Consider the following 24,029-nt stretch of genomic DNA (forward strand, 5'->3'; position numbering starts at 1 on the left):
ACTGTGTTTCTTCGAGTGGTGTTCTGTGGAATTCGCACAACCCGCCCATCCTCCCCGCTGATTTCATGCCACTGGCTTCAGTTGCTTCCTGGCGGCGGGGAACTGCTTAGCCCCGCCCACAGGGCCTTATATACTCTACTGGGGAGAGTGGGCGGGGCTCGCGCCAAAAAGTTTCACTAGAGCTTCTAGAAGGTTCCGAAATGCTGCGCAGGCGCAGTAGGAAAACCCATATGTGCGAATTCCACAGAACACCACTCGAAGAAACACAGTTACAGGTAAGCAACTACATTTTCTTCATCCTCTCAATCCCCTCTCAAGGTATGGAGTTGTGGACCAGGACTGGGAAACTGGGTTCTTCAAATCCTCACTCACCCATGAATCTTCACTCACCCTACTCGTGGATAGTAAAGCAATTGTTACCTCTTGGCCTTATCTACCTCAACACTTAAAGACATAGGTGTGTCAGCCTGTATTAATTGAGAAAAGGAATGTTATAGGACCTTTGAGACGAACTGAAAGAAGATAGTATGATCTTTTGTAGATTGTGTCTACTTCAACAGATACAACTGATGAAATGTGTCATGATAGTTTACATACTACTTCTATAGTGTTGTGGATGTTTGTATTATCTGTAATTCTATGATATTGACAGGAAGGCATATGGGTAGAATTGTGTGCTGAGCTCAGTGAAGGAAGGGCTAGATAAAACATAAAATGTATACAAATATGGCCTGGAAACGAAATACAGATTTTGACTGGAAAGCCCTATCTTCAGAACATAATTTTAGAGGAACAAAATAATCACTCATACCAAATCAGGATATTTGGACACTGATGGTCACAGTACTGTGTACTTTGAATGGCTGCAGCTCCTCAGGTAAAAGATACATCCTATTACAGGCTCTTCATTATGGAAAGATCCTTCTGTATGTTTCTTCCCATTTTACTTTGGTTCAAAATTAGCTCAACTAATGGAACCAGTGACCTTTATTTTTAAACTACATCTTAAGCACAGTCTGCTGAAAACAATTCTTTGTACCAGTTGACACTGGTACTATTTCTGGTGTTTAATTGAACACAGCTCATTGCTAATATGCCTCAAGCCATGCTTGAAATTCTCATTTATGGAATGAGCTAAGTTTGAATACATCTCCAGCAGAGGGTACAGCTGTCAGCAATTTATAGTGCTACACTTGACAAAAGAAATCAGTTTTCCACAAGGTTCACCCTTTACATATATATAGTTTAACTTCGCCAATAGCATTTTATCAGAAGCCCAATGCAATTTGTTCCCTTTCATATTCATTCAGTTCTAACTAAGGTTTTAATTTAATGATATGGTTTTCTTAGCATTTCCACCTACATTCTAAAACAGTATAGATTTTGAAAGTTACAACTGGCCACTATAGAGAGAGAACATTTTAGGAAAAGCAGAAGGAAAATTTGGCTACAGGGCAAAGGATGGGTCTGAAGTTTTCACTTGTGATTAGAGTTGTGGAGTGTTTCTTTAAATAACTAACAGATATTGCCATGGCATACCCTCTAATATGTTGCTAGTCTGGAGAAAGCTAGACTTGTGTAAAGGAAGATTTTTGTTTGGGAACCCCCTCCCCAAAGAGAAGCAAAACCTTCCCTCCCCATTAAAAATTTCCCAACACTTAGATCAGGAGTAAGGATCATATATTTTTCTTCACATTATTAGACTGTCACCTCCAACATTCCTCAACTTTGGTTACGCTGGCTACAGCTGTTACCCTTTGTAATCTAATATCAAGGGAAGAACCTTATGGTCTCCATCAATAAGTAAGAAATATGAAACCAGCTTCATAACTGTTTATTCCACAAATTTATAAAAAGGTCCGAAAACACAAGACCTCTAATGTTCAACAAAAAGCAAAACTTACATTCATGCAGAGAAGAGGGAAAAAAACACTGAAGAAAACCAGTCAACCTCTAGTGTTCCAGACACCAATGTTTTTTTCTTCAGTTTTCAGATACAAATGATGCTCCTTGGTTGCAATATGGAAAGAACTTGATGAGCTCAACCGCTATTGCAGTTCTAAAAATTCTCATGCTATAATTTAAAGCAAATAATTGCATTATTGTACAGAATAAATTGATTTCTTCTTTTCAAGGCAAACAATGAATAGTATTGATTTCTGAAGTGGTGACTTTACTGTGTATTACTTTAACTATATGGAAATCTCAGCAGTTTGAACTACAATATGAGCATGTGTTGAACCAGGAACAAGTTCATCAAAAGTTGACTAGAAGACTTGGTTTGTATTGGAAAAGATGACTCTAGAACTAGAAACATGAAGCCTCTTGTTCAATCGGCCATCTATGAATTAACCACTTACATGCTGAGGGATCTATGATTACTGCAACAGTTGCTAGAACTAACAGCTACAGCACAGCATGTAACCAAATAAAGCAAATGAAAAGATGTCATTATTATGCAGATGCCTTTAGCTATCAGTTCTAACAGTTGCTGTGAGTCTCTGAACAAATGTGGGGTTGATGCACAATCTGTATGAAATGAATGTTAAGTTACAAAGAACAATACTGAGTGCTAAGTTACAGTAAAAATGACTGAACATTATTAAAAAGGGATAACCATATATGTTGAGAGTAGTTTGGTCTCTTATTTGAAACAAAATCATGCAATAAGTTGACAGTCATGACCAACTTAGATGTTGTTGTACTCTGAAAACAATACAGTGTTCCCTCACTACTTTGCGGTTCACTTTTTGCGAATTTGCTGTTTTTCAATGAACTCTAAAATAATATTATAAATCATAAAAAATTACAATTTACAGCCTAAGGAAGGGAGGAAGGAGAAGCCGAAGGGAGAGAAAAGGAGCCCAAGCGGCAACGGGAGGAGAAGGAGGTGATTTATTAACACAGTGTATAACTACTAAAATAATGTATAAATATATAGCGTCCCTACTTTGCGGATTTTCACTTATTGCGGGTGGTCCTGGAACCTAACCCCCACAATAAGTGAGGGAACACTGTATCCCAAGAACAGGAAAAGGTGTTTTATGCTAACAGTTACTCCTGACAAGAAACTGATAATATGAAGATAGCTTTCCCAGGTTTGCAGGCATACTGATTCTTGGAAACTAATTAGGACTGCATACTCATATTTGGCAAATTCAGTGACTGTAACACAAGGTGCGCACACTCTGTGCATCACGTTTCCAAGAAAAACTGCTAGAATTTGTCAGCAGTAGAAACTTTGGCATTAATCTGAAAGCCATTACACAAGCAACCATGTGTATCATTGATATAAAGCAAGAAAGGATTTGGAGTAAGAAATTTGTAAGTAATCTATAAGAAAATCCAAATCCGATTTTCATTTAAGATGTTCGACCATTATACCTCACAACCTCTGAGGATGCCTGGCATAGATGTGGGGGAAACATCATGAGAGAATACTTCTGGAACATGGCCATACAGCCCAAAAGACTTACAGCAACTCTATTTGACTGCTGTTTCGTATTAGTTTGTATTTGTGTTGCTCCCTATTTTGCTTTGGATACATTTTAGAGTTATGTCGTTATTCTGGGGTTACACTAATGGTCATGTTTCTATTGTTACTGAATGGATAAAGAAATTGTGTTGAACACAAAAGAGTTGTTTGGATTCACTGTGTTCAGTTAGGTGTTATGAGCAAGAATGCAATCCACTAAACCTTTCCGATGTAGTCCTAAATGTAATGCTCTTGACGTTTATTTATTTCAAGGGCATTTGGTGAAAATGAACTCTTGGCAGGTTGTCATACATGTTAGAAAAAATAACCTTTCCTGAGGATTTAAGAATTATCTCAAAAAAGAAAGGCCTGAGCATCATGAAGCCAGTGCAGTAAAGCTAGAACATAAAGGCAAATAGTCGTGATTGAAAAACATGGGACGGATTACTTGTTCATTCTGGATTTTACCTTTTTTGACAAAAAGACTGCAAAGAACTACCTTGGACTGGTTTACATTCAAATATTATTTTACCATTTTCCTAACAACTTCTTTTGAAATATCAAAATTAAAGCAATTAATGTTTTTCTACATGTAAAAAGAAACATGAACAGAGACAATGCTTTAATATTGTAATATGATTTCTACAGAAACTTTGTTCCCTCTTCAAATTCGTAGCTTTTTGAATCATATCAATAAACTTTTGAGTTAGAATCTATGCTCCATGTGATATAAGTCTGCTAGTTTTCCAAGAACTTGCCCAACCAATTTACTTCATTCCAAGTACTTAAATTCTACTTGCATCACGCCCTCAAGCGATGAAGAGACTGAAATGCTAGGTATAGTTAAGATTTATGTAGGAGCTGTAATGTATGGCCCCAAAGGCTGATTTTACAACAAAGGTTAGTTAACATACAAAAAGAGCACAGGCAGCTTAGTTAAGTGTCTGGTTCCATGCATTCTGATGTATAGCAAACAAACACTTCATAAACCTTTATAAATATCTCTGGTATAATATATCCTAATATGGGAAAAATGAAAGGACATGCAAGACAATTACCTGAAGTGCTGACATTCCTAGAGTGTCTGCCCCAATTCTTTGGCAAGGCCCTTTGTCTCCCGTTTTAGTAGCTCAATGGCATAGCCATATACCCTGAAACCCAAAGGGACTCAAGGGACTATTCTATTCTTCCTCAGTTTCCCATGATACAAACTGGCTGCCAGATTGTTTTCGGACACAATTTAAAGTGATGGTTATGACCAGTATAGCCCTATACATTGCCAGGTCTTGACTATTTGACAGATAGTATCTCCTGGTATGAAACTGCCTGGGTTCCGAGATGTTTCATTTCAAGCTCGGTTGGTGGGAACGAGAATGGGTCTTCCTTCTCAGTGGCTGCTCCTGGACTCTGGAACTCCCTACTTCTCAGGGAAGCCAGAATGGCCCCCTCCCTGCTATCCTTCTGGCAGCAGGCTAAAGCCTTTCTTTTCAGAAGGCTTTTAAAGTAACCTTTTAAGATTGTGCCGGGGGTGCTGTGTTTTACATAGTTTAATAGGGTTTAAGTATGTATTTTTAAGAAGTCCTGTGTCATGATACTGTTCCTGTTAATTCTGCTTTATGCTACCAGCACAACAATGACATAGTTATATGTGTGTACAGAATTTGGGTCTGCCTAAAGATGGTAATAACTCTTGTTCAAACCTTGTTGTAGAGAGAAAACCAAGTAATGTTGCAGCATCCAAATACTAGATACATATTTTAAAACCTCAATGGAGTTTTAACTGAGTTTTCATATACAGGATGGTTATCCGTATAAGATAGTAAAGACTAACTTCTTCATCTAGTTCAATGACCATTGAATTAGTAAACTCTTGCATCTTATAGTTCCCATTTCTTCTTTTTGGCAAAAGTTTGGTTAAATGCACACCTGGTTTGAAATTATGTAACCATAAAAGTATAAGTAAAACTTTATTGGACTAAGCCCATTCAGGAAGATAAGTCACCCTATCCTTTGTAACGCATTAAAAAAAAAAATAAGGCCTTGTTTTTACTGAAATTGCAACTTTATACTCCAGGTCAGTGAATGCTATTACACGTGACCAAATAAATAACATACAAAATTAGATGCCAGGGGAAGACATACATTAGTTTTTACTTGGAATGCATTATCCAAATGGAGGAATACTTAAATTAAATATGCCTTATTGTAGCCTTAAGTGGCGCCATCAAGGTGTAGGTTTACTCTTTAAATGAGAACTCGTTCTATGTGAAGACTAGGAAACTAAGGCACAAGTTCTCGAAGTATGGAAGTAAGTTGAGCAAGTTTGTTTTAATGCCACCATATAGGATTTTTCAAAAATTGTTATTGAAGGTATATCTATCTTGGACAACTGGAAGCCAGAGATCTCTTACATAGACAAGTGACTGCCCAAAGACTGAAGTTCACAAAGCCTTGGGCTGATAAGGATCAGTACAACAAAACAAGTGATCTGTTACCCTATTGAAAAACATAGCACTCTAACCATCTTTGGAATGCAGAATTTCAAAAAGAAAAAAAGCAATTACATATAAAATAATTTGTATTATAATTTCAAGTCACCACTTCAGAAGCAACAACCTTTTTTCAGATTTCAAGCTTGTTCTGCAATGTTCTGCTGCTGTTTTTCTTTTATTTTTGACACTGGAAATTCTAAGCCTGCCCATAACATGGGCTCAGCTTTCCGCATAGTGAGTTCAATCTTTGTCGCTGTCATATTTACATAACTCCTTTTCACATCGATCACCTGGAAGAGACAACAAACATTTCAGCTTCAACAGCAAATTATGTGCCAGATTAATGCCTTACAATAGTCCCCTCCCCAACATACTATAATGAATGTAAAATAATGTCACTTGATTCAACAGTCTCAACAGAAACAACCCTTTCATGCTGTCAAGCTGTTTAAAAAGAAACCCACTTGAGAATTGGCACATTTGTAAGGTTTTTGAGCCATTCCAGAGTAATGTAGTGGGCAGAAATCATTCACACATTTTAAAATGTGACAATGCTGGAAACTGAGCTAAAATGCACCGTTGAAAAAAGGATGTGAGCATATTTCAGTTAATGTGGGAAAAATGTTTTAAGGTAAGTTAATATGCAGCTAGAAGCTTGATTTTTTGCAGATTTGATTTAAAATGATCTCTCTAGGAATGTCTAGGCCCTCCAGTGTGATATTATGGTCAACTTCTGCCAGAAACTGACCATAATGTCTTGTTAGAGGACTTAGATAGTCCTAGAGAGGTGTTCTCTCAAATGAAGCAGTGGTTTTAATAATAATAATAATAATAATAATAATAATAATAATAATAATAATAATAATAATAATGTATTTATATTCCACCCTCTCTCCCTAAGGGGACTCAGGGCGGATTCACAACAAAAAATGGCAAACATTCAATGCAAGATCCAATTCATAAATAAGAAACATAAAACAACTATGTTCCCAAAAAAAATCTAACCTAGCAGACATTAGACATATTATATAAACTTTATATAAATTTTATTCACGTTTCCTCTCACTTTTATAGAGTCTTGTGTCCTTTATTCCAGAAAATGTGAAGGTCTGACTATATCCATTACAGAACATGCATTTATAAAAAGTTGACTAACAAGAATATGCAATATAAAGCTAGGATGAAAACACAAGTGGGATTCTGAAAAATCAATTAAATTGAGACAGGAGTGATTTCCACATTTCTCTAACAACAATGAAAAGAAAAAGGGTATATACTTTCAGTAGTGTAATCTCACTGATAAGGACCACACACTTTCCGGTTATATAGCATCAGAAAGAATGTAGTCAAGTGCAAAGTCTTTTAAATATAGTGACACCACTAGGCTCTGTCACAGGGAAAGCCACATTTCAAGCTACAAACATGGTTTTCATGCTGATATATCCCATATCCTTCAGACAGATCTTGGCACCACCAAGTAGAGATTCTACTGCTCAGTGACTACAAACAGCTCATTAGAACAATCTATCTACTAGCCTACAATTAGATACATAAAAAGCTTTGATCTCAACACAAAAGAAAGAAATAATAAAGGGCAACTGGGAAGCAAAAGCTCTGTATGCTAACAGTTCCAAATTTAAAAAAATACATGCCAAATGGACTCTTTAAAATGACTTCACTTTACAGCAAAAACACACAAGAGGCATAGGAAAAAGAGTGTATTGCCTACTACAGATTTCCATTTGACTTTCAAAGAGAATATGTTGATTAAAGGAAAATGAGTCAGCGGTGCTATATAATAGCTACACACCAGAATTTGAATAATGAATAAGCACACCCAGCATTTATATACCAGTTACTTTCATATACATTTAGATTTGTCATTGGTACATTTCTTGCAGCATGTAATTGCCATCATTTCATGTTGCAAATGTGCAAAAATAAAAGCCAAAAATGGCTTCAATAAGAAAAGCTACAAAGCTCTGTACTTACCCCCCATAAACTGAGATTCTGATTAAATTCCTTATCACCTTCAAATACAATATGGATATTTAGCTGCAAAATAAAGAGTGATTTTTACAACAAATGAATGCTGAATTGTTATTACATTGGGTGGTTGTTAGTTGCCTTGAGGAGAAAGGCAGGATATAAATAAAGTGAAGGAGGAGGTGATCCTGTTGGTCTCACAGTTATTACTGACTTTAAATCACACTGTCTAAAATGGAAAACTGCCATTCTAAAGCTCTGAGATAATCTAGCAGTACTAAAGGGACATAAGAATCACAACCTAAAGCACACTAAAGAGCTGCTAATAGCATCATAAATATAGTCTGCAGTACTAAACCTCTGTGACTTGTGAATATCAGGAAAAGAATAAAAGCAGTTCCATCCAGCCCCAATTTAGGCACAGACTATGATAGACTGAAAGTATTTTGATACGGATCTCAAAAAGATTTATTTTAGAATTACAAACCAAAATTTTTGACTCGAGTTTTGGCTAGACTTGCTAGTGATAATTTTTAGTGTTGCTTGCTTGATGAAATCACCTAGAACTACTGGCTGATACATGTGGCATGTCTATGAGGAAGAGCATGGTTCCTCAAAGTGCAGGCAGATGGACATAGTGACACATGCAGAACAAACATGTCAAGAAGAGAGAACAAGTTGGATTACTATGAACCACAGTTTTTGACTGCTCACTAGTCCAGTCACACATGAATATTGCAGGAAAATACTGTACTCAGAATGTTTTTTATTACTGAAAAGTTTCATGGCGGAAAATTCGCTATACCCTCGATTACTGGGGTGGGATTCCTGCCTTCCAGTGGTTCTTTTTGACCATAAAGTAGATACAGCATTCTCTGTATCCACTCAGATTTGAAGAGATGAAAAGCTGATCTCTTTTTTCATTTCAGGATTTTTTTAAAATTTTTATTGTTTTATTCTACTGTTGTTCCCTCTTTATTTATAACACTTGAGTTGTCCTTGGGTCTTATGAAATGTGCTCTTCAATTTTCCTAAGAGCTTTTAGATTTTTGGATCTCATTCTGGAAGTGTTAGCAATGACACTTTCACTTTTTGTGCTTTAGGCGAAAGGCAGCTGGTGACTTTCTACCAATCTTTCATGCAGCATGCATAAAGAAATCAAAACTCTTGCCTCTTAGTTCTACTTTGGGAGTGGGCCCTTCAGGCAGTATACACAGCAGCCCGCAATGCCCACCCTCCTAGGGGCAGAATACACACTCAAACGTGCATATAATGTACTGAAACCAGGAAGAATTAGGCTAGAACTCTTCTCCTGACCCTATGCCCATAAACAGGAAGGTTGCTTTCCTGCCCGGGATCCTAAATTGGAACAGTCTTCAAGATGACAAACGTATTTATAAAATAAATTTCCAGATCAGTCATTACTTTCAAGTAAGAAAGACACATTTCTAAGAAATATAGGAGGGATTTTTAGTTGAAGAACAAACCAAAATAGTAACTCACCTTAGTACTATTTGCTTCTACATAGCTAAATTCAGGAACTGAATTCTTAGCATAGATTGAAATGGTCACTTCACCTCCAGTCTGATGCCAATCATGCCTGCATGGAATCACTTTTTTCTACAAGTGACACAAAAACATGAATTAAATCTGTTATAAATACTTTCACTTATACTTGTTTCTCAGAAAAATAAGGACTTCCCTGGCAGTTCCGGCTCAAAGAATACAGTATTAAGCAATACTTTCACTAACATAGATAGTGTATAGGGATATTTCTGATATAGTGAAAGCCAAGATGCAAAGGTTACAAAATATAAGTATGTCTTCTTCAATGCAATAACTGATAATAAAATTTCTCTCTATAAAAAAATGCATCCCTTACACATAAGCCGAATTATTTTTACAGTCCCACCTTCTAAAGTCACACATTTTTAATTAAGTATACTGAGAAGTGTCATGCGACTTTTGTGGGTAGAAATGATACCAAACTACTTATTATGAGGAGAATGAACGAGTGCAGTAATGCTTATGGAGAGAAAATACTAAAAAATAATATTGCCCAGAGAGCATAAACGTAGGACTCTGATGCTTGTATAATTTCTATTGTGTTAGCTATTCTCAGTCAAGCTACATTTTCCCACCAAACTTATGTGAGCAAATGCAGATTGAACATTCCTTATCTGGGATTGCAAAACTCAAAATACTCCAAAATCATCCACATGCGTATCTGAGACAGTGACACTTTTGCCTTTCAATATGCACAGACTTTGTTGGATATGAAAAGTTATTAAAACAGCTGTGTATACAGCTGTGTATACAATTACCATCCAAATGATTTCTGATTCCAAGCTCTTTGGATTAGGGATAATCAACCTATATCACCTTGCTTCTATAAAAAATGTGGGGTGATGTTTTAATTAAAAAAACTATTTAATGTTTTAGTAAATGCTAAAATGCTCCATAAAATAATTACTAGCAAATTGGCACAGGGACTAAAGCAGATTACAACCCATGGAATAAAATGTTTTTCGAAGCATGAAGTGATTAATGGCACACTATGAAATTCTGGTTTTCCTCAAAATACAAATGCTTCTCAGACTTGCTCATTTATCCATTCTAGTGAAACTTCGTGACATTTCAGCCCTACAAAGCTGACTGAAAAAAATGTGGGGTAGTATTATGAAGCTTCAGAAATAATAATAAATACTATGTTTATTATATTTAGTTATATCCCACATTTTCTCTCCACAAAAGAGACTTACAGAGGCTTACATTAAAAGCATTTCAATACAATTTAAAGAAGCCTATATGAAGATGTCTCTTTGAACTTGGATGAAACAGCCAACTAAAACAATTCCAGCTACTTACGGCATCTTTCTTAATCCACACATGTGTTCCTGTACTGCAACCCTCTTGAGACAAGAAAGTATTGAAGTCTGATGTTTTCCTCTTACAACAGCTCCAGTATTTCATCCTATGAATTAATTTGTGGAGAAACCAAATGAAATCACAATGACACCATTTTGTTCTCATTACTTAGTAAGCGTTACAAACTGTATAAAAAGTAAAATAGAATTTAAGAAATCAATATGCTATTTGGAATGGTACTGACCCTTCATGAAATATAGGTACGCCCATGTGGTATGTACATGTTTCTTCCATGCTGTGTGGTCCTTCAAATGTCTATGAAAAACAAAATGTGTCTCTTATTAGCCACTGAACACACATTAGCGTATATGACATTATCTTCTAGCTAAACAGAAAAACCTTTTGACACAATTATTACCCTACATTTCCTACCCATCAGCAGCTGAAGTAGCAGTTTACCTTCCAGATTCCTGACATGTCTTTGAGTTGCTTGGTTCAGAGAGGAAAGGGGAGGCAAACAGTGTGGAATTTTAAAAACAACCTTTCCCAACGTTGTATCCTCCATATGCTTGTGACTTGTAATCTTCAGTGCTGGCTAGAGATTGTAAGAGGTGTATTCCAAAACACCCTAACAATGTCAGTGTAGAGAAGGCTTTTAGATAATTTCTTAAAGCAACTTCGAAAAGGTTAACTACACACTAACAATTTAAAAGCCCATAGTATCATATATAAAATCAATGAATTCGTTTTTCCAGCACAGAAACAACAACTTAGTATAGAGGAGTAAATGAAGAGTTATGAATATGTAGTACATTGTATATTAAATTTGAGATATTACTTACCTTTGCACATCCTGCATTTTTACATGTAGTCCCAATCTTTATCTCATCACTATCTTCTTCTGTAAAATAAAATGTTTTAACATTATCTTCTTACAAGTCCAGAAGAATGCAGTACATAGAAGCATACTTAACATTTTTTGTCATGAGATTATTATTTCAACTATTATCAATGATACCACTGAAAATGCTGATCCTTTGTAGTCTGTTATGAACTCGCAAGAACTACTAACTGTAACAGATTTGAATTACATTTATATAACAGCCTGGAGTCCAAACAAATTTCATACCTTCTTTTATTTCATTTCCCGTTGACAATTTCAGTTTCTCCAATACTTGTTTCAGGGAAGCTGAAACTTTCAGCTGCAAACAACTCATCGGCTCATCTGGGCTAAAGAAAACAAAGAATTGTAGTTAAAGTTGACAAAGATAATTACTGAATATGTTTATCAAATCTTCCAACACAGAGGTCCCAAAACTAAGGCCTGTGGGCTGAAGGTCATTTACTCTAACCCGCCCCTCCCCTAAAATTTACGACTTGAAGGCACACAACAACAATCCTAATTAGGCCCGGGCTGTGGCGCAGGCGGGAGAGCAAGCCAGCTGCAATTAACTGCAATGAATCACTCTGACCAGGAGGTCATGAGTTCGAGGTCCGCTCGGAGCCTATGTTTGTTTGTCTTTGTTCTATGTTAAAAGGCATTGAATGTTTGCCTATATGTGTAATGTGATCCGCCCTGAGTCCCCTTCGGGGTGAGAAGGGCGGAATATAAATGCTGTAAATAAATAATAATAATAAATAATAATTAAATTGATTATCTCATCAGCCAAAAGAAGGCCCACACTTCCTACTGAAATACTGTACGTTTATGATGTTTAAAATTGTTCTTTATTCTAAATATTATATTGTTCTTTCATGGTTTTTGCAGTATAAATAAGATATGTGCAATGTGCATAGGAATTTGTTCACGCCTTTTTCAAACTGTAGCCCCTCTCCCCCCACAACAGTCTGAAGGACCATGAACCTGCCCTTGGCTTAAAAGGCTTGAGGACCCCTTTTCTAAAGCATTAGTCTTCAACAAGGATGAGGAAGGGAGGTTAGGACATAAACTGGGTTGCACCCTGACTTCCACTAATTTATATCAGCAACCCTAAACATATTTTGGCAAGTAATCAGAAAGTATAAATCAAAAGTGTGCTCGGGTCAAAAAAGGAAGGAAGACTACTATTTTAAAACAACTAGAACATAGGGTTGGGGCCCCTGGTGGCACAGTGCGTTAAAGAGCTGAGCTGCTGAACTTGAAGACCAAAAGGTCCCAGGTTCAAATCCCAGGAGCGGAATGAGCGCCTGCTGTTAGCCCCAGCTCCTGCCAACCTAGCAGTTTGAAAACATGTAAATGTGAGTAGATCAATAGGTACTGCTTCAGCGGGAAGGTAACAGCGCTCCATGCAGTCATGCCGGCCACATGACCTTGGAGGTGTCTACGGACAACGCTGGCTCTTCGGCTTAGAAATGGAGATGAGCACCAACCCCCAGAGTAGATCATGACTGGACTTAATGTCAGGGGAAAACCTTTACCTTTACCTTAGAACATAGGGTGATATGAATCCGCTTTTTAGTGGTTCACCAAGTCCAGCACCCACTTACTCCCATGGGAATGAATCTCTACTACTTCAGACAAAGGATAATCTCCACCTCTGCTTAACTTTAGATGCCAAATACAGTAGAGTCTCGCTTATCCAACCTTCACTTATCCAACGTTCTGGATTATCCAATACAGTCTGCCTCCCGCCCGGATCCACAACTGTTTCTCTAGGCAGCAAGGACTGAACTTTTTACGGATTTAACTTCCAACAATATTGTTACTGTAAGTTCATTTTATGCAATTCTATCTTTATGTGTAGTCAATATTTTAGTAGCCAATGTTTTTGTAGTCAATGTTTTCAATACATTGCGATGTTTTGGCGCTAAATTCATAAATACAGTAATTACTACATAAAGTTACTGTGTACTGAATTGCTTTTTCTGTTGATTTGTTGTAAAACATTATGTTTTGGTGCTTGATTTGTAAAATCATAACATAATTTGACGTTTAATAGGCTTTTCCTTAATCCCTCCTTATTATCTAACATTTTAGCTTATCCAACTTTCTGCCGGCCTGTTTACATTGGGTAAGTGGAACTCTACTGTAAAACCAGAACTTGCAATTTCCTCCTCTATCTCCTTTTTCAATCTCCTGTTAATTTGCCTGTTTCTTATTTCAAGCACCTTTCAATAAAAAAAATTCTAGTCTGGACAGCATAGAAGTTGCTGAGCGTTTTGGAGTAGGAAAAAAAAGATGAAGAAAACTATCTCCTTGGATTATACTCAATTGTAGTCCAGTATGAAAATACACACTACATGAAATATTTTGTAAGTAAGCAATGCCATTTTTTTACTTTAGCTAAGTGCAAAAGTTAGCTTTGAGCACCTCCAGAACAACCAATAAATTGGAGAGGGAGGGGGAGGGAGGGAAGATCAAAATGGTTTTGAAAGTCAAAGCAACGCTACCCGGGGTTTTGAAGAGGGGATAAAAGGCGGCTTGTCAAAACATTTTAATTTCACAACTCAAAATTAATTTAAACTTATATTCAGAACTAAGACAAAGTTTTTCTTTTTATAGCTCATTCAGTGACACTTGGTCACAAAACTAAATATCCTCAGAATAGCACTATTAACAAATGACACTTCATTTGTTAAGATTGCAACTCTTAGCAGTTTCACCTAGTATGACTAATAGTCTAGAATGGTGTAAGTGTTAAGTACATCATCTCATAATTGCCTATTTTTTACCTCTGCACAGCTATTCACGTCTCAAAATCTAAACATATGGCATGTTTTGGCAGGTGTGAAAATAATGCCAGTGGTAACATTACAATTATGTAAAAGGTGAAATACCCAAGAGACTGAGCTAACATATGTTTTAAAACCTCTATATATTATCAATTCGAAAACGTATTTGTCATTAATGCTTAAACTCAATAACATACCTTGGTCTTTGAATAGCTTCCACTGGCTTTGGTGCCTGAATTATGTGTTCTTGAAATTTAGGTTTCAAGTTCAATTCTTTTGGTTCAGAGGTAGTTTTAACTTCAGGTTTAATAGGTTCAGGGGGCTTTTCACTGTTATGGAAGCCCTTGGTGCAACCCTGTTGTGGAAGAGACATATTTATATACAGGTAAATGATATCATATCACATCTGAGTTTGGAAGCCAAGCAGGCTCAACTCTGGCTAGTACTTGAATGGGAGACCACCAACAAATCCCATATGCTGTCGGCTCTATTTCAGAAGAAGGAATTGGCAGAACCACCTCTAAATATTTCTTCCCTAAGAAAACCTTATGAAATTCCTTATGGGATCACCATAAGTCAGCAGTTACATAAATACACACAAACTCAACTGTGTATCATCCTGCTAATTCAATTTCTTAAGCTGTCTATTGCTTCATCTAAATTCTATTTCTTTATCTGTCTCCACAACTAGGAGTATATACTTATCCTAAATGTTTCTCATACATACAGACTAACATTCTCTAAAAATCTAACTTACTTCCTAGGTATTTTATTATAATCATCATATAAATTAAAAGCAATCTCACATCTTACTTGGCCAATATTAAAAATATAAAGTGGCATTAGAGAGGGAAGCATCACCAGGCTCAGGGAAATTCAAAGATCATACATGCTGAATCTCACACACAGTAAGAAAATGTGTGTCTGCTAAAATCTGGTCTTTTACACAACTGTTAAAAGTACTGTATTGTATGATGCCCTATTGTAAAGTGACTTGGTCAACCATGATTTGTAATATCCGTATACACATTTATATTACATACCACAATGCTTAAAAAGTCGGAGAAGTCAGTAGTTCTTCTTTTACAGCATGACCAACCCTGTAAAATACAAGCCACAAGTATACATTTCATCACTGAAAGCATTCAGTTACATCTACCATTACAACTGCAAACACCCCTATAAAAACCTCTTTTTTGGAAGAAGTTTAACTAGTCACAATGTGGATTACACATTATACAGATGATAAAAGGTACACAAGTGTTTTAAAATTAGAGACCCATTTTTTACAACTTTGAAAAGTTTAATTATTTTTACATTCAGAATGACTTTTTAATCAGTTAAACATCTTTTTAAACAAAGATCAAATTTTATCCTGATTCAATTGGTTGAAATTAGATTATTTTTTTACATTTACACTGTACATTTACACACACAAGCATTTTTGTATTATCTAAGTATCTTGTATGTCTAGCTATAGTGTCTATGGTTGGCTCAAAATCCCAATACACTGCAAGGGCAGGAACTTCGCCATTAGGAAAATGGGAGGCTGAAGGCAGCCTTGAACAACATAATGTACAGCATGTCAGTAAGGCCCAATATAAAAACACTGTGGTCCCTATTATTATTATTACTATTATTATTATTAGAAACACAACAAGATGAAACCACAGCAGACACTCTGCTGGCTGTTGAATTGGATCACACGTCGGACAGTGATTTCACGTGCTTTATTTTAAAATCAGATTTTCACACACACCCCATTTTAGGGGGTATATTATATTCCATCGGACTCATGCAAACTTATACACAGGTCATGAAAAAATACACAATACAATCAAGTCAGCAATTTAAGCAGAAGTTTTTAAAGACTTCTCAGCAATTATGTTTGGACACCTACTTTAAGAGCATCATGGAAGACTGGTACTCCTGGGTGATATGTGCAGGAATCTAGGATGCAGAAAAACAGCAGAATCAGTGAGAGACCAGCATATAGTAACTGAAATGTGTATGTTACATTTATTTAACATCATAAATTAGTCACAGTCTAATTTCTTACATACATACACACACACATTTCCATGGAGAAAAAATTAAGTTGAAACCATACTGATCAAACACCTTTTCATGCCACTGGGTTGCTTTCTGTTTCTTCTCTGCTACCATTAGTTCTTTAAGCCCTGAAGCAAGCGTGTGCATAGATAAATAAAATACAGCTTGATCTCCCTTATCCATGGATTTGACATCCCTGGTTTCACTTACGCTCAAAAAAAATATTCCGACCCACATCCCAGAAGTGTTTGTGTATCGCTGTAAGTCCTCCAGAGTGATTTTATGGTATGCTTCTAGCCCTAACTTAACCAAAACATAGGGTTTGCTATTATAAATGGTTTTAAGTATGCAAGGAAAACTCTTGGAATGTATCTCCTACAGATACAAGGGTCATGCTGTATACATAGTCACTAGGGCTGAGCAATCGATGAAAAGAATGTTTCAAAACTCATTACATAATTAGGGGACATCTGTTTTGTTTCTAAAGTGAAATTCAAAATATAGCTCTTGTACTTTGTTTTGTAAAAAAGGTTTTTGTAAAAACCTAAAAAAATCCCAAAACACATTGGATGAGTGACACGTCCTGAAATGTGTGTGTGTGTGTGGGGGGGGGGGGGGGAGTGGTAAATACGTTCTACCATTGTAGCAAGTTTCACCCCAACAGCTATAAAATGAGTTACAAACTGACACTCGTTACAAAACTGACACTTACAATATTTTGGAAACACTTTAGAAACGACTTGCTGGCACCCCCTAATTTTGTAATGAATATTGAAACATTTTTCCATCAATTACACAAGCCTAATATATACCTGTGGACCGTCTAGGGAGGGAGGAAAGAACCACTGTCTGTCCCTTTATCCCAATGGCTAAACACATGTCTGTGAGAAGCTATCCTGGGTCCTGCTCTGTGACAAAGGGAGCATATAAATTATTCAAATAAGATAAAATAGATATAATAGGACCATAAGCTGGATATAGGTTCAATTGAATCCTCTCACTTGTGTGCGATAGCAGCTGATATACAGTGGTAGGACACAGTTACTATCACAAATAGCTGCATCTTCTACAATGTCATTATTTTAATGTGTTATTCCTCATCTTCAATTATCCCAGGTCAGTACAACTGCTATCCTTTTAATTGTTCTGTTCTTTCCCTCTTTCTTAATCTTTCTCTAGTTCACTCACCGTTATTCTCCCTCTCCTGGTCCAAATTTAGAAATTAAAGGATGGGTATGTCTCAATTTCTTCTCCAATGATATGATATAAATGTAGTTAATAATAACAAGAAAGATCATATCTCAGGGTCATTTACTGAAAGTTTCTTTAGTGGAGCATAATTCTATTAAAGAAGTCCAAGATTTAAAGTCTCCATCTTCCAGTCCAGAGAGTTCTACAACAATTTATCATTGAAGTCACCGAGTCTAAACGCCTAAGGTAAGTCAAATATCATTTGTAATTCAAGAATAATACTAATTTGCAGCTGCGAAACAAGATGTTCCCAAAACAGACCAGAAATATATTTGGTATGAACAAGAGACAGAGGTTTTTCTCCATTATTTATAGTCCCCAGAAATCATTCTGCTGCCTTAAGAGATATCTGAACATTTTTTTTTCAATAAAAAGCACAGGACATTATCTGCATCATACCGAGATAGAGGGGAACATGGTATTCTAGTTTCATGATTCATGCGTAGTAGGGCAGCTGCTCAACCAAACGAACATCAGATTAACTTATTTTTACCGGGAGACAAATGTAACCTGAGACATACAGCTCAAACTCTTGCATTCATCAGATTCTTTTCAAAGGTCACTACAAAGTAGGCTAAAAGGATGAGGGAAGGCAATATATAATAGGAAAATAAGAGATAAGAGAGTAGAAAAGTAGAGATTTCATGATGAACAAGCATGTAGGTAAAATATACCAAATACAGCAATACATAACAAATACTCAAGAAATTTCATCTAAGTTTTCATACTAAGAAATCATCTACATATTTGTGTTAAGGTTGTGTGGATGGGTTTCTTTTGCAGAAACTTGATCTCGTAAGTGTTTCTGAGGGAATACAATGGTTGGGAGGATGTGATTGGTAAAAAAGTATGGTAGTTTCTCCCTGGCCCTAAAAATATGTTACAGGGGGATCACAGTCACTGCTCAACAATATTTAGCCTGTTGTAAGTTGCACAGCCCTACTCTAAAATAAATTATAAGTCTGGTAGTGAATGGCAAGAAGTCCCCCACTTCTTCCACATGAATGACTAAATTGATCAGAAGTGCGGGAGAAATTTTCATTATGAAAATGTAAAATTAAAATACTTTCTGCCCCTAGGATCTTGCTATAACCTAATATGTTAAGAAGAAACAGCTCTCACAAGTGTCATAACTTTTAGATTTTTTTAAATAAAACTAAAAACTCACAAAATAAAGTATATATTTCTTATTCCCCACTCTCCATGTAAGCGCACTCCAAAATCAGGCACTGTCATTAGTCCAAGAGCTCAGCAGAATTTAACTTTTGAACACAGGTGGAGAACTGCACCATTCATCCTTTCTTAAAAAGAAATACAATGGAGAAATCACCACCTATCAATTTACTAGTGTAAACTGTTCTGAAATCTTTCGAATATTTTATCTTGTGATCCTGTTTGTTCCATGCATTATATATGACACATGTCCCATGCCTGTGACAGAAATTGAAGAAATACTTTGCTTTACATGTTCTGTGTGTATATATCCTCAGGAACAAGAACAATGGACAAGTACATCCCCTGGAAATTGTGTGAGTTGTTCATATGACACAATAAGCACCAAATTCATTTTGTATTTATAGCCACATTCATGCCATATTGTGTATGGCAGGAAACTCATAAGAAATAAACTGAAAACAGCTCCATTAATCTATCAGCTACATTAAGAGGGCTATTCTGAACAAGAGAGCAGTTAAGTTCTCTTTCATTTTCTACAAAGGTTTACTGCTCCATCCAACTTAACAAAGAAACTAACCAATTATCCTTAAAGTACCAATTAAAGGAAGACAGCAGGTACGAAATCAACTCATTTGAAACACGAGGCTGGATAAGAGTTCTTCAGATATAACAGACTGACAAAAATGAATGGGTTCAATAACAATTTAGACCTGATGCCTCTCTAGAAACCAAGAGGACTAAATTGAAGCTGTCATACTTGAGATACATCATGAGACGATAATGTTGGATAAAGTGGAAGGCAGTAGGAAAAGAGGAGATTGCATTATAGGTGGATATAATCAATCAAGGAAGTGTGGCCCTGCGTTTGCAAGACCTAAGTACAGTAGAGTCTCACTTATCCAACACTCGCTTATCCAACGTTCTGGATTATCCAACGCATTTTTGTAGTCAGTGTTTTCAATACATCGTGATATTTTGGTGCTAAATTTGTAAATACAGTAATTACAACATAACATTACTGCATATTGAACTACTTTTTCTGTCAAATTTGTTGTATAACATGATGTTTTGGTGCTTAATTTGTAAAATCATAACCTAATTTGATGTTTAACAGGCTTTTCCTTAATCTCTCCTTATTATCCAACATATTCGCTTATCCAACGTTCTGCCAGCCCGTTTATGTTGGATAAGTGAGACTCTACTGTAGGACCTTTGTGACAGATCCCTCAGGGGTCCCTCATTAATAATGTAACCATGAAAACAAATAATAAAAAAATTCTGGCATGGGGGTATGCTGCATCTCCCTCATCAAATGGTTAAGTTACACCATTAGTTCCCAGCTCTTCTTCACTTTTTATACTTACAACATTCCTCTCAGATGTAATTGAGAAAGAAAACTACATTGTGTGTGTGTATGCATGAGGTTCAAAGAAACCCAAAGACAGAGCTCTGATCCTGGCTCCGAAGGGGACTTAGGGCGGATCACATCACACATACAAGGCAAACATTCAATGCCTCAACATAGAACAAAGACAGAGACAAACGCAGCTCCGAGCCGGCCTCGAACTCATGACCTCCCAGTCAGAGTGATCTATTGCAGCTGACTGCTTTATCAGCCTGCGCCACAGCCCGGGCTATTAAATTCATGGGGTCAGTATAAGTCATATTTAAAGGCACCTGCACACACATAATTCAAAGGTACATACACACAGGTGTTGATGACAAGCAAGCACTACAGACATTCCTTCTTATACATGACCATTAAATCTACAGGGAGCCCTTTTTGCTTTTTACCCTACTTGCTCAGGCAATCTGACTGATATACCCTATGTTTTCCACATAATTTGATTAAGAATGTCAGTGTTCTTGCTTCTAACATTTTTGGTGAGTTCTAAAAAAAGATGTTGGATTAGGGTTGCCAGAATGAAAAGGGACATGATAGCCATATTTAAATATTTGAAATGACATAATATTGAAAATGGAGAAAGTTTGTTTTCCACTGCTCCAGAAAGCAGAAAAAAGTTCAAACTACAGGAACAGAGGTTCAACCTAAATATTAGGAAGAGCTTCTTTATGGCAAGAGCTGTTCAACAGTAGAATATGTTGCCTTGGAGTATAATGGACACTCCTTCTCTGGAGGCTTTAAAGCAGAAGCTGAATTGCCATCTGTCAGGAGTGTTTTGACTGTGTCTTCCTACATAGCAGAAAAGGGGGGGGGGGTGTATGATGATTATAATTGTATTAGCTGCTTCTCCTTGGGGCTCAAAGCAGGGTACATGATTAAAACAGAGAAAACATAAGACTATTAAAATTCATGTAACAAGATACACACAAGTAAATCGCAGGTTAAAATTCACAAGTTAAGATTGCCTGGGTTTGGACTTGTGATCTCTTCCAACTCTATGATATATGCTAAATTTCATTTTTTCTTTCCTTTGTGTGTACGCATTGGAACAATAATATATATAAGAGTTGTTGCTTGTTACCAGGTTGCATGACCATCGTGATGAGATTCCCTCTTCTATCCACCATTTAAGGTACAGGAATCCACTCCAGGGGTGCAACTACACTGTAGTTAATGCGGTTTGACACCACTTTCATTGCCATGGCTCAATGCAATTGAATTCTGGGCTCTGTATTTCATTGAAGCACCAGCATAGAATCACAGAAATAATAAGAGTTGGAAGAGACCACATGGGTCATCTAGTCCAACCCCCTGCTATGCAGGAAAAGCACAATCAAAGCATCCCTGACAGATGGCCATCCAGCCTGTTTAAAAGTTTCCAAGGAAGGAGCTTCCATAACAATCCAAGGCAGAGTTCCACTGCTGAACAGCTTGTACGCTCAGGAAGTTCTTCCTAATGTTCAGGTGGACTCTCCTTTCCTGTAATTTGAAGCTACTGCTGCTAGTCTTAAGTTTCCAGGACAGCAGAAAACAAGCCTGCTCCCTCTTCCTTATGACATCTTTTCATATATTTATACATGGCTATCATGTCTCCTCTCAACGTTCTCTTCTGTCGGCTAAACATACTTTAAGACGCTCCTCATTGGGCATGGTCTACAGACCTTTAATCATTTTAGTCGCTCTCCTCTGGACACCTTCCAGCTTGTCAATATCTCTTTTGAACTGTGGTGCCCATAATTGGATACAGCATTCCAAGTAAGGTCCAATCAAAGCAGAATAGAAAGGCAGCATGACTTCCCTCGATCTAGATCAGGTATGGGCAAACTACAATTCTTATTAACTGTACTTATACACCTCTGAAGGGGGACTCTAGGGAGGCTTACAAACTATAGCAATAATTCAATGTCAGATGCAGACAATATCAGTAAAACACTATAATTATAAAACTGTAAAAATATACATATCAATTAAAATAGTCTTTCAAACGACTAAAACATATCAAAGATATCAAAAGTCTAGCACTAACAGAGCTTTGTAAACATTGAACCAATTGCAGTATTTGCACCCTAACCAATTGCAGTATTTACTGGGACGACGGAGGGAGGACAACCATCCAGGAGGAAGTGCTGCTCTACGGTACTGCGCAGGCGCAGAAGGAAGTTCGCTCTCCCACCAGCCTTGCTCTCCCCCTCCGCGCTTCATCCCTCTACCGTTGGCGTGCCATTTCCGTCCCCTTCGCCTCACCTTCCCGGTTGGTTTCAGGGTCGAAGCGCTGCCCGCAGCCTCGGTTGTAGCAGAGCTGAGCCATGAAGGAAAGAGGAGCGAAGGCCCGAAGGTGATTGGGAGCGAAAGAAGCCGGCAAAGAAGCGAAGAGCCACTGGCTGGCCGATTCACTGACTGACTAAAGACGGGAAAAGGCTTCTCGGTCTCTCGTGCGCATGCGCAGTTTCCGGGAAGAGCCGAGCGAATTTTTCGGGAACCTTCGCGAAGAATAGGCAATGAGTGTGGGGAGGGAGAGGGGAGAGAAAAGCTTGAAAGCGCATGCGTGAAACTTTTCGCCGGCCGGGGCGAAACTAAAGCGCTGGTCGGCAGGAGGATTGGGAGCATGCGCAGTAGTGATTGCCCATTCTGGAAGGAACAGAGCAAAGTGCGAGTGGAGTGAGAAATCAAATTAATGCACATTGATACCACTTTAACTGCTATGGAACCCTGGGATTTGTAGTTTGCTAAATCACCAGCCCTCCATGGCGGAGAAAGGCAAAGACCTTGTAAAACCACAGTTCCCATTATCCCATAGCATTGAGTGGAATTGGTGCCAAACTGCATTCACTCTATAGTAGATGCACCCATGCTATGGATTCCTGGGATTTGTAGTTTGTTAAAGGCACTAGCCCTCTATGGCAGGAAAAGTTAAGACCTTGTGTAACTACAAATTCCATGATCCCATAGCATTGAGTGAAATTGGTGTCAAACTGCATTAACTCTGGAGTGTAGATGCATTCATATATGGATTCCTGGGATTTGTAGTTTGATAAGGCACCAACCCTCTATGGCAGAGAAAGGTTAGAGTTGTTGTAAGTTTTCTGGGCTGTATGGCCATGTTCCAGAAGTATCCTCCTGACGTTACACCGACATCTATGGCAGGCATCCTCAGAGGTTGTGAGGATGCCTGCCATAGATGTGGGTGAAACGTCAGGAGAGAATGCTTCTGGAACATGGCCATACAGCCCGGAAAACATACAACAACCCTGTGATCCCGGCCATGAAAGCCTTTGACAACACAAAAGTGAAAGACCTTGTGAAACCAAAATTCCCATGATCCCATAGCACTGAGCCGCTGGCAATGAAATTGGTGCCAAACGGCATTAACTCTGCTGTGTAAATGCACCCATACTATGTGTGTGTGGGTGTGTGTGAATTATAATTTCTTACCTACCTCTCATGGTGAATCACAGAATAATAAAGCACATAAACATTGTAAAATACCACAAATACACACATTAAAATATATTTCTATAAATTATACATATTACAACGTATTTCTATAAAATGCTTATTAAAATACACAAAACAAAGATTATATAATCTCTTTTATTCTCTCACTTCATTAAGGCACAAACCACTCATAAACCATGATTCCTTCCGTATCTGG

At 37.3% G+C, this 24,029-nt stretch overlaps 1 protein-coding gene across 2 annotated transcripts; it reads right to left on the reverse strand.

Annotated features, from left to right (window-relative positions):
* Nucleotides 1–1,818: 1,818 nt before the first annotated feature.
* chordc1 (cysteine and histidine rich domain containing 1) lies at nucleotides 1,819–22,831 on the reverse strand. Of its 2 annotated transcripts, none has more exons than XM_062974524.1 (11): nucleotides 22,622–22,831; nucleotides 16,394–16,443; nucleotides 15,537–15,593; nucleotides 14,691–14,848; nucleotides 11,951–12,051; nucleotides 11,664–11,722; nucleotides 11,066–11,136; nucleotides 10,822–10,927; nucleotides 9,457–9,573; nucleotides 7,960–8,022; nucleotides 1,819–6,257 (listed from the first exon to the last, which is right to left on the reverse strand). In XM_062974524.1, exons 1-11 carry the CDS (start codon nucleotides 22,683–22,685, stop codon nucleotides 6,105–6,107), a joined length of 999 nt encoding a protein of 332 aa, XP_062830594.1. In that variant the 5' UTR covers nucleotides 22,686–22,831; the 3' UTR covers nucleotides 1,819–6,104. The 2 variants fall into 2 exon arrangements, with proteins under 2 accessions (XP_062830594.1, XP_062830593.1); XM_062974523.1 differs by lacking the exon at nucleotides 22,622–22,831 and adding an exon at nucleotides 22,465–22,613.
* Nucleotides 22,832–24,029: the final 1,198 nt, after the last annotated feature.

This window comes from Anolis carolinensis, chromosome 3, assembly GCF_035594765.1.
Source record: "Anolis carolinensis isolate JA03-04 chromosome 3, rAnoCar3.1.pri, whole genome shotgun sequence".
In the NCBI taxonomy this organism is placed as follows: Eukaryota; Metazoa; Chordata; class Lepidosauria; order Squamata; family Dactyloidae; genus Anolis; species Anolis carolinensis.

What these genes read in the sequence shown, in the direction of transcription:
- chordc1 (XM_062974523.1), bottom strand. Translation starts at nt 22,579, where the DNA reads ATGAAGCGCGGAGGGGGAGAGCAAGGCTGGTGGGAGAGCGAACTTCCT. An exon ending in GGGAAATGAAATAAAAGAAG is followed by an intron (nt 11,723 to 11,950) that starts GTATGAAATTTG and finishes TTTATTTTACAG; the next exon opens with AAGAAGATAGTGATGAGATA. An exon ending in AGAATCTCAGTTTATGGGGG is followed by an intron (nt 6,258 to 7,959) that starts GTAAGTACAGAG and finishes TGTCTCTTCCAG; the next exon opens with GTGATCGATGTGAAAAGGAG.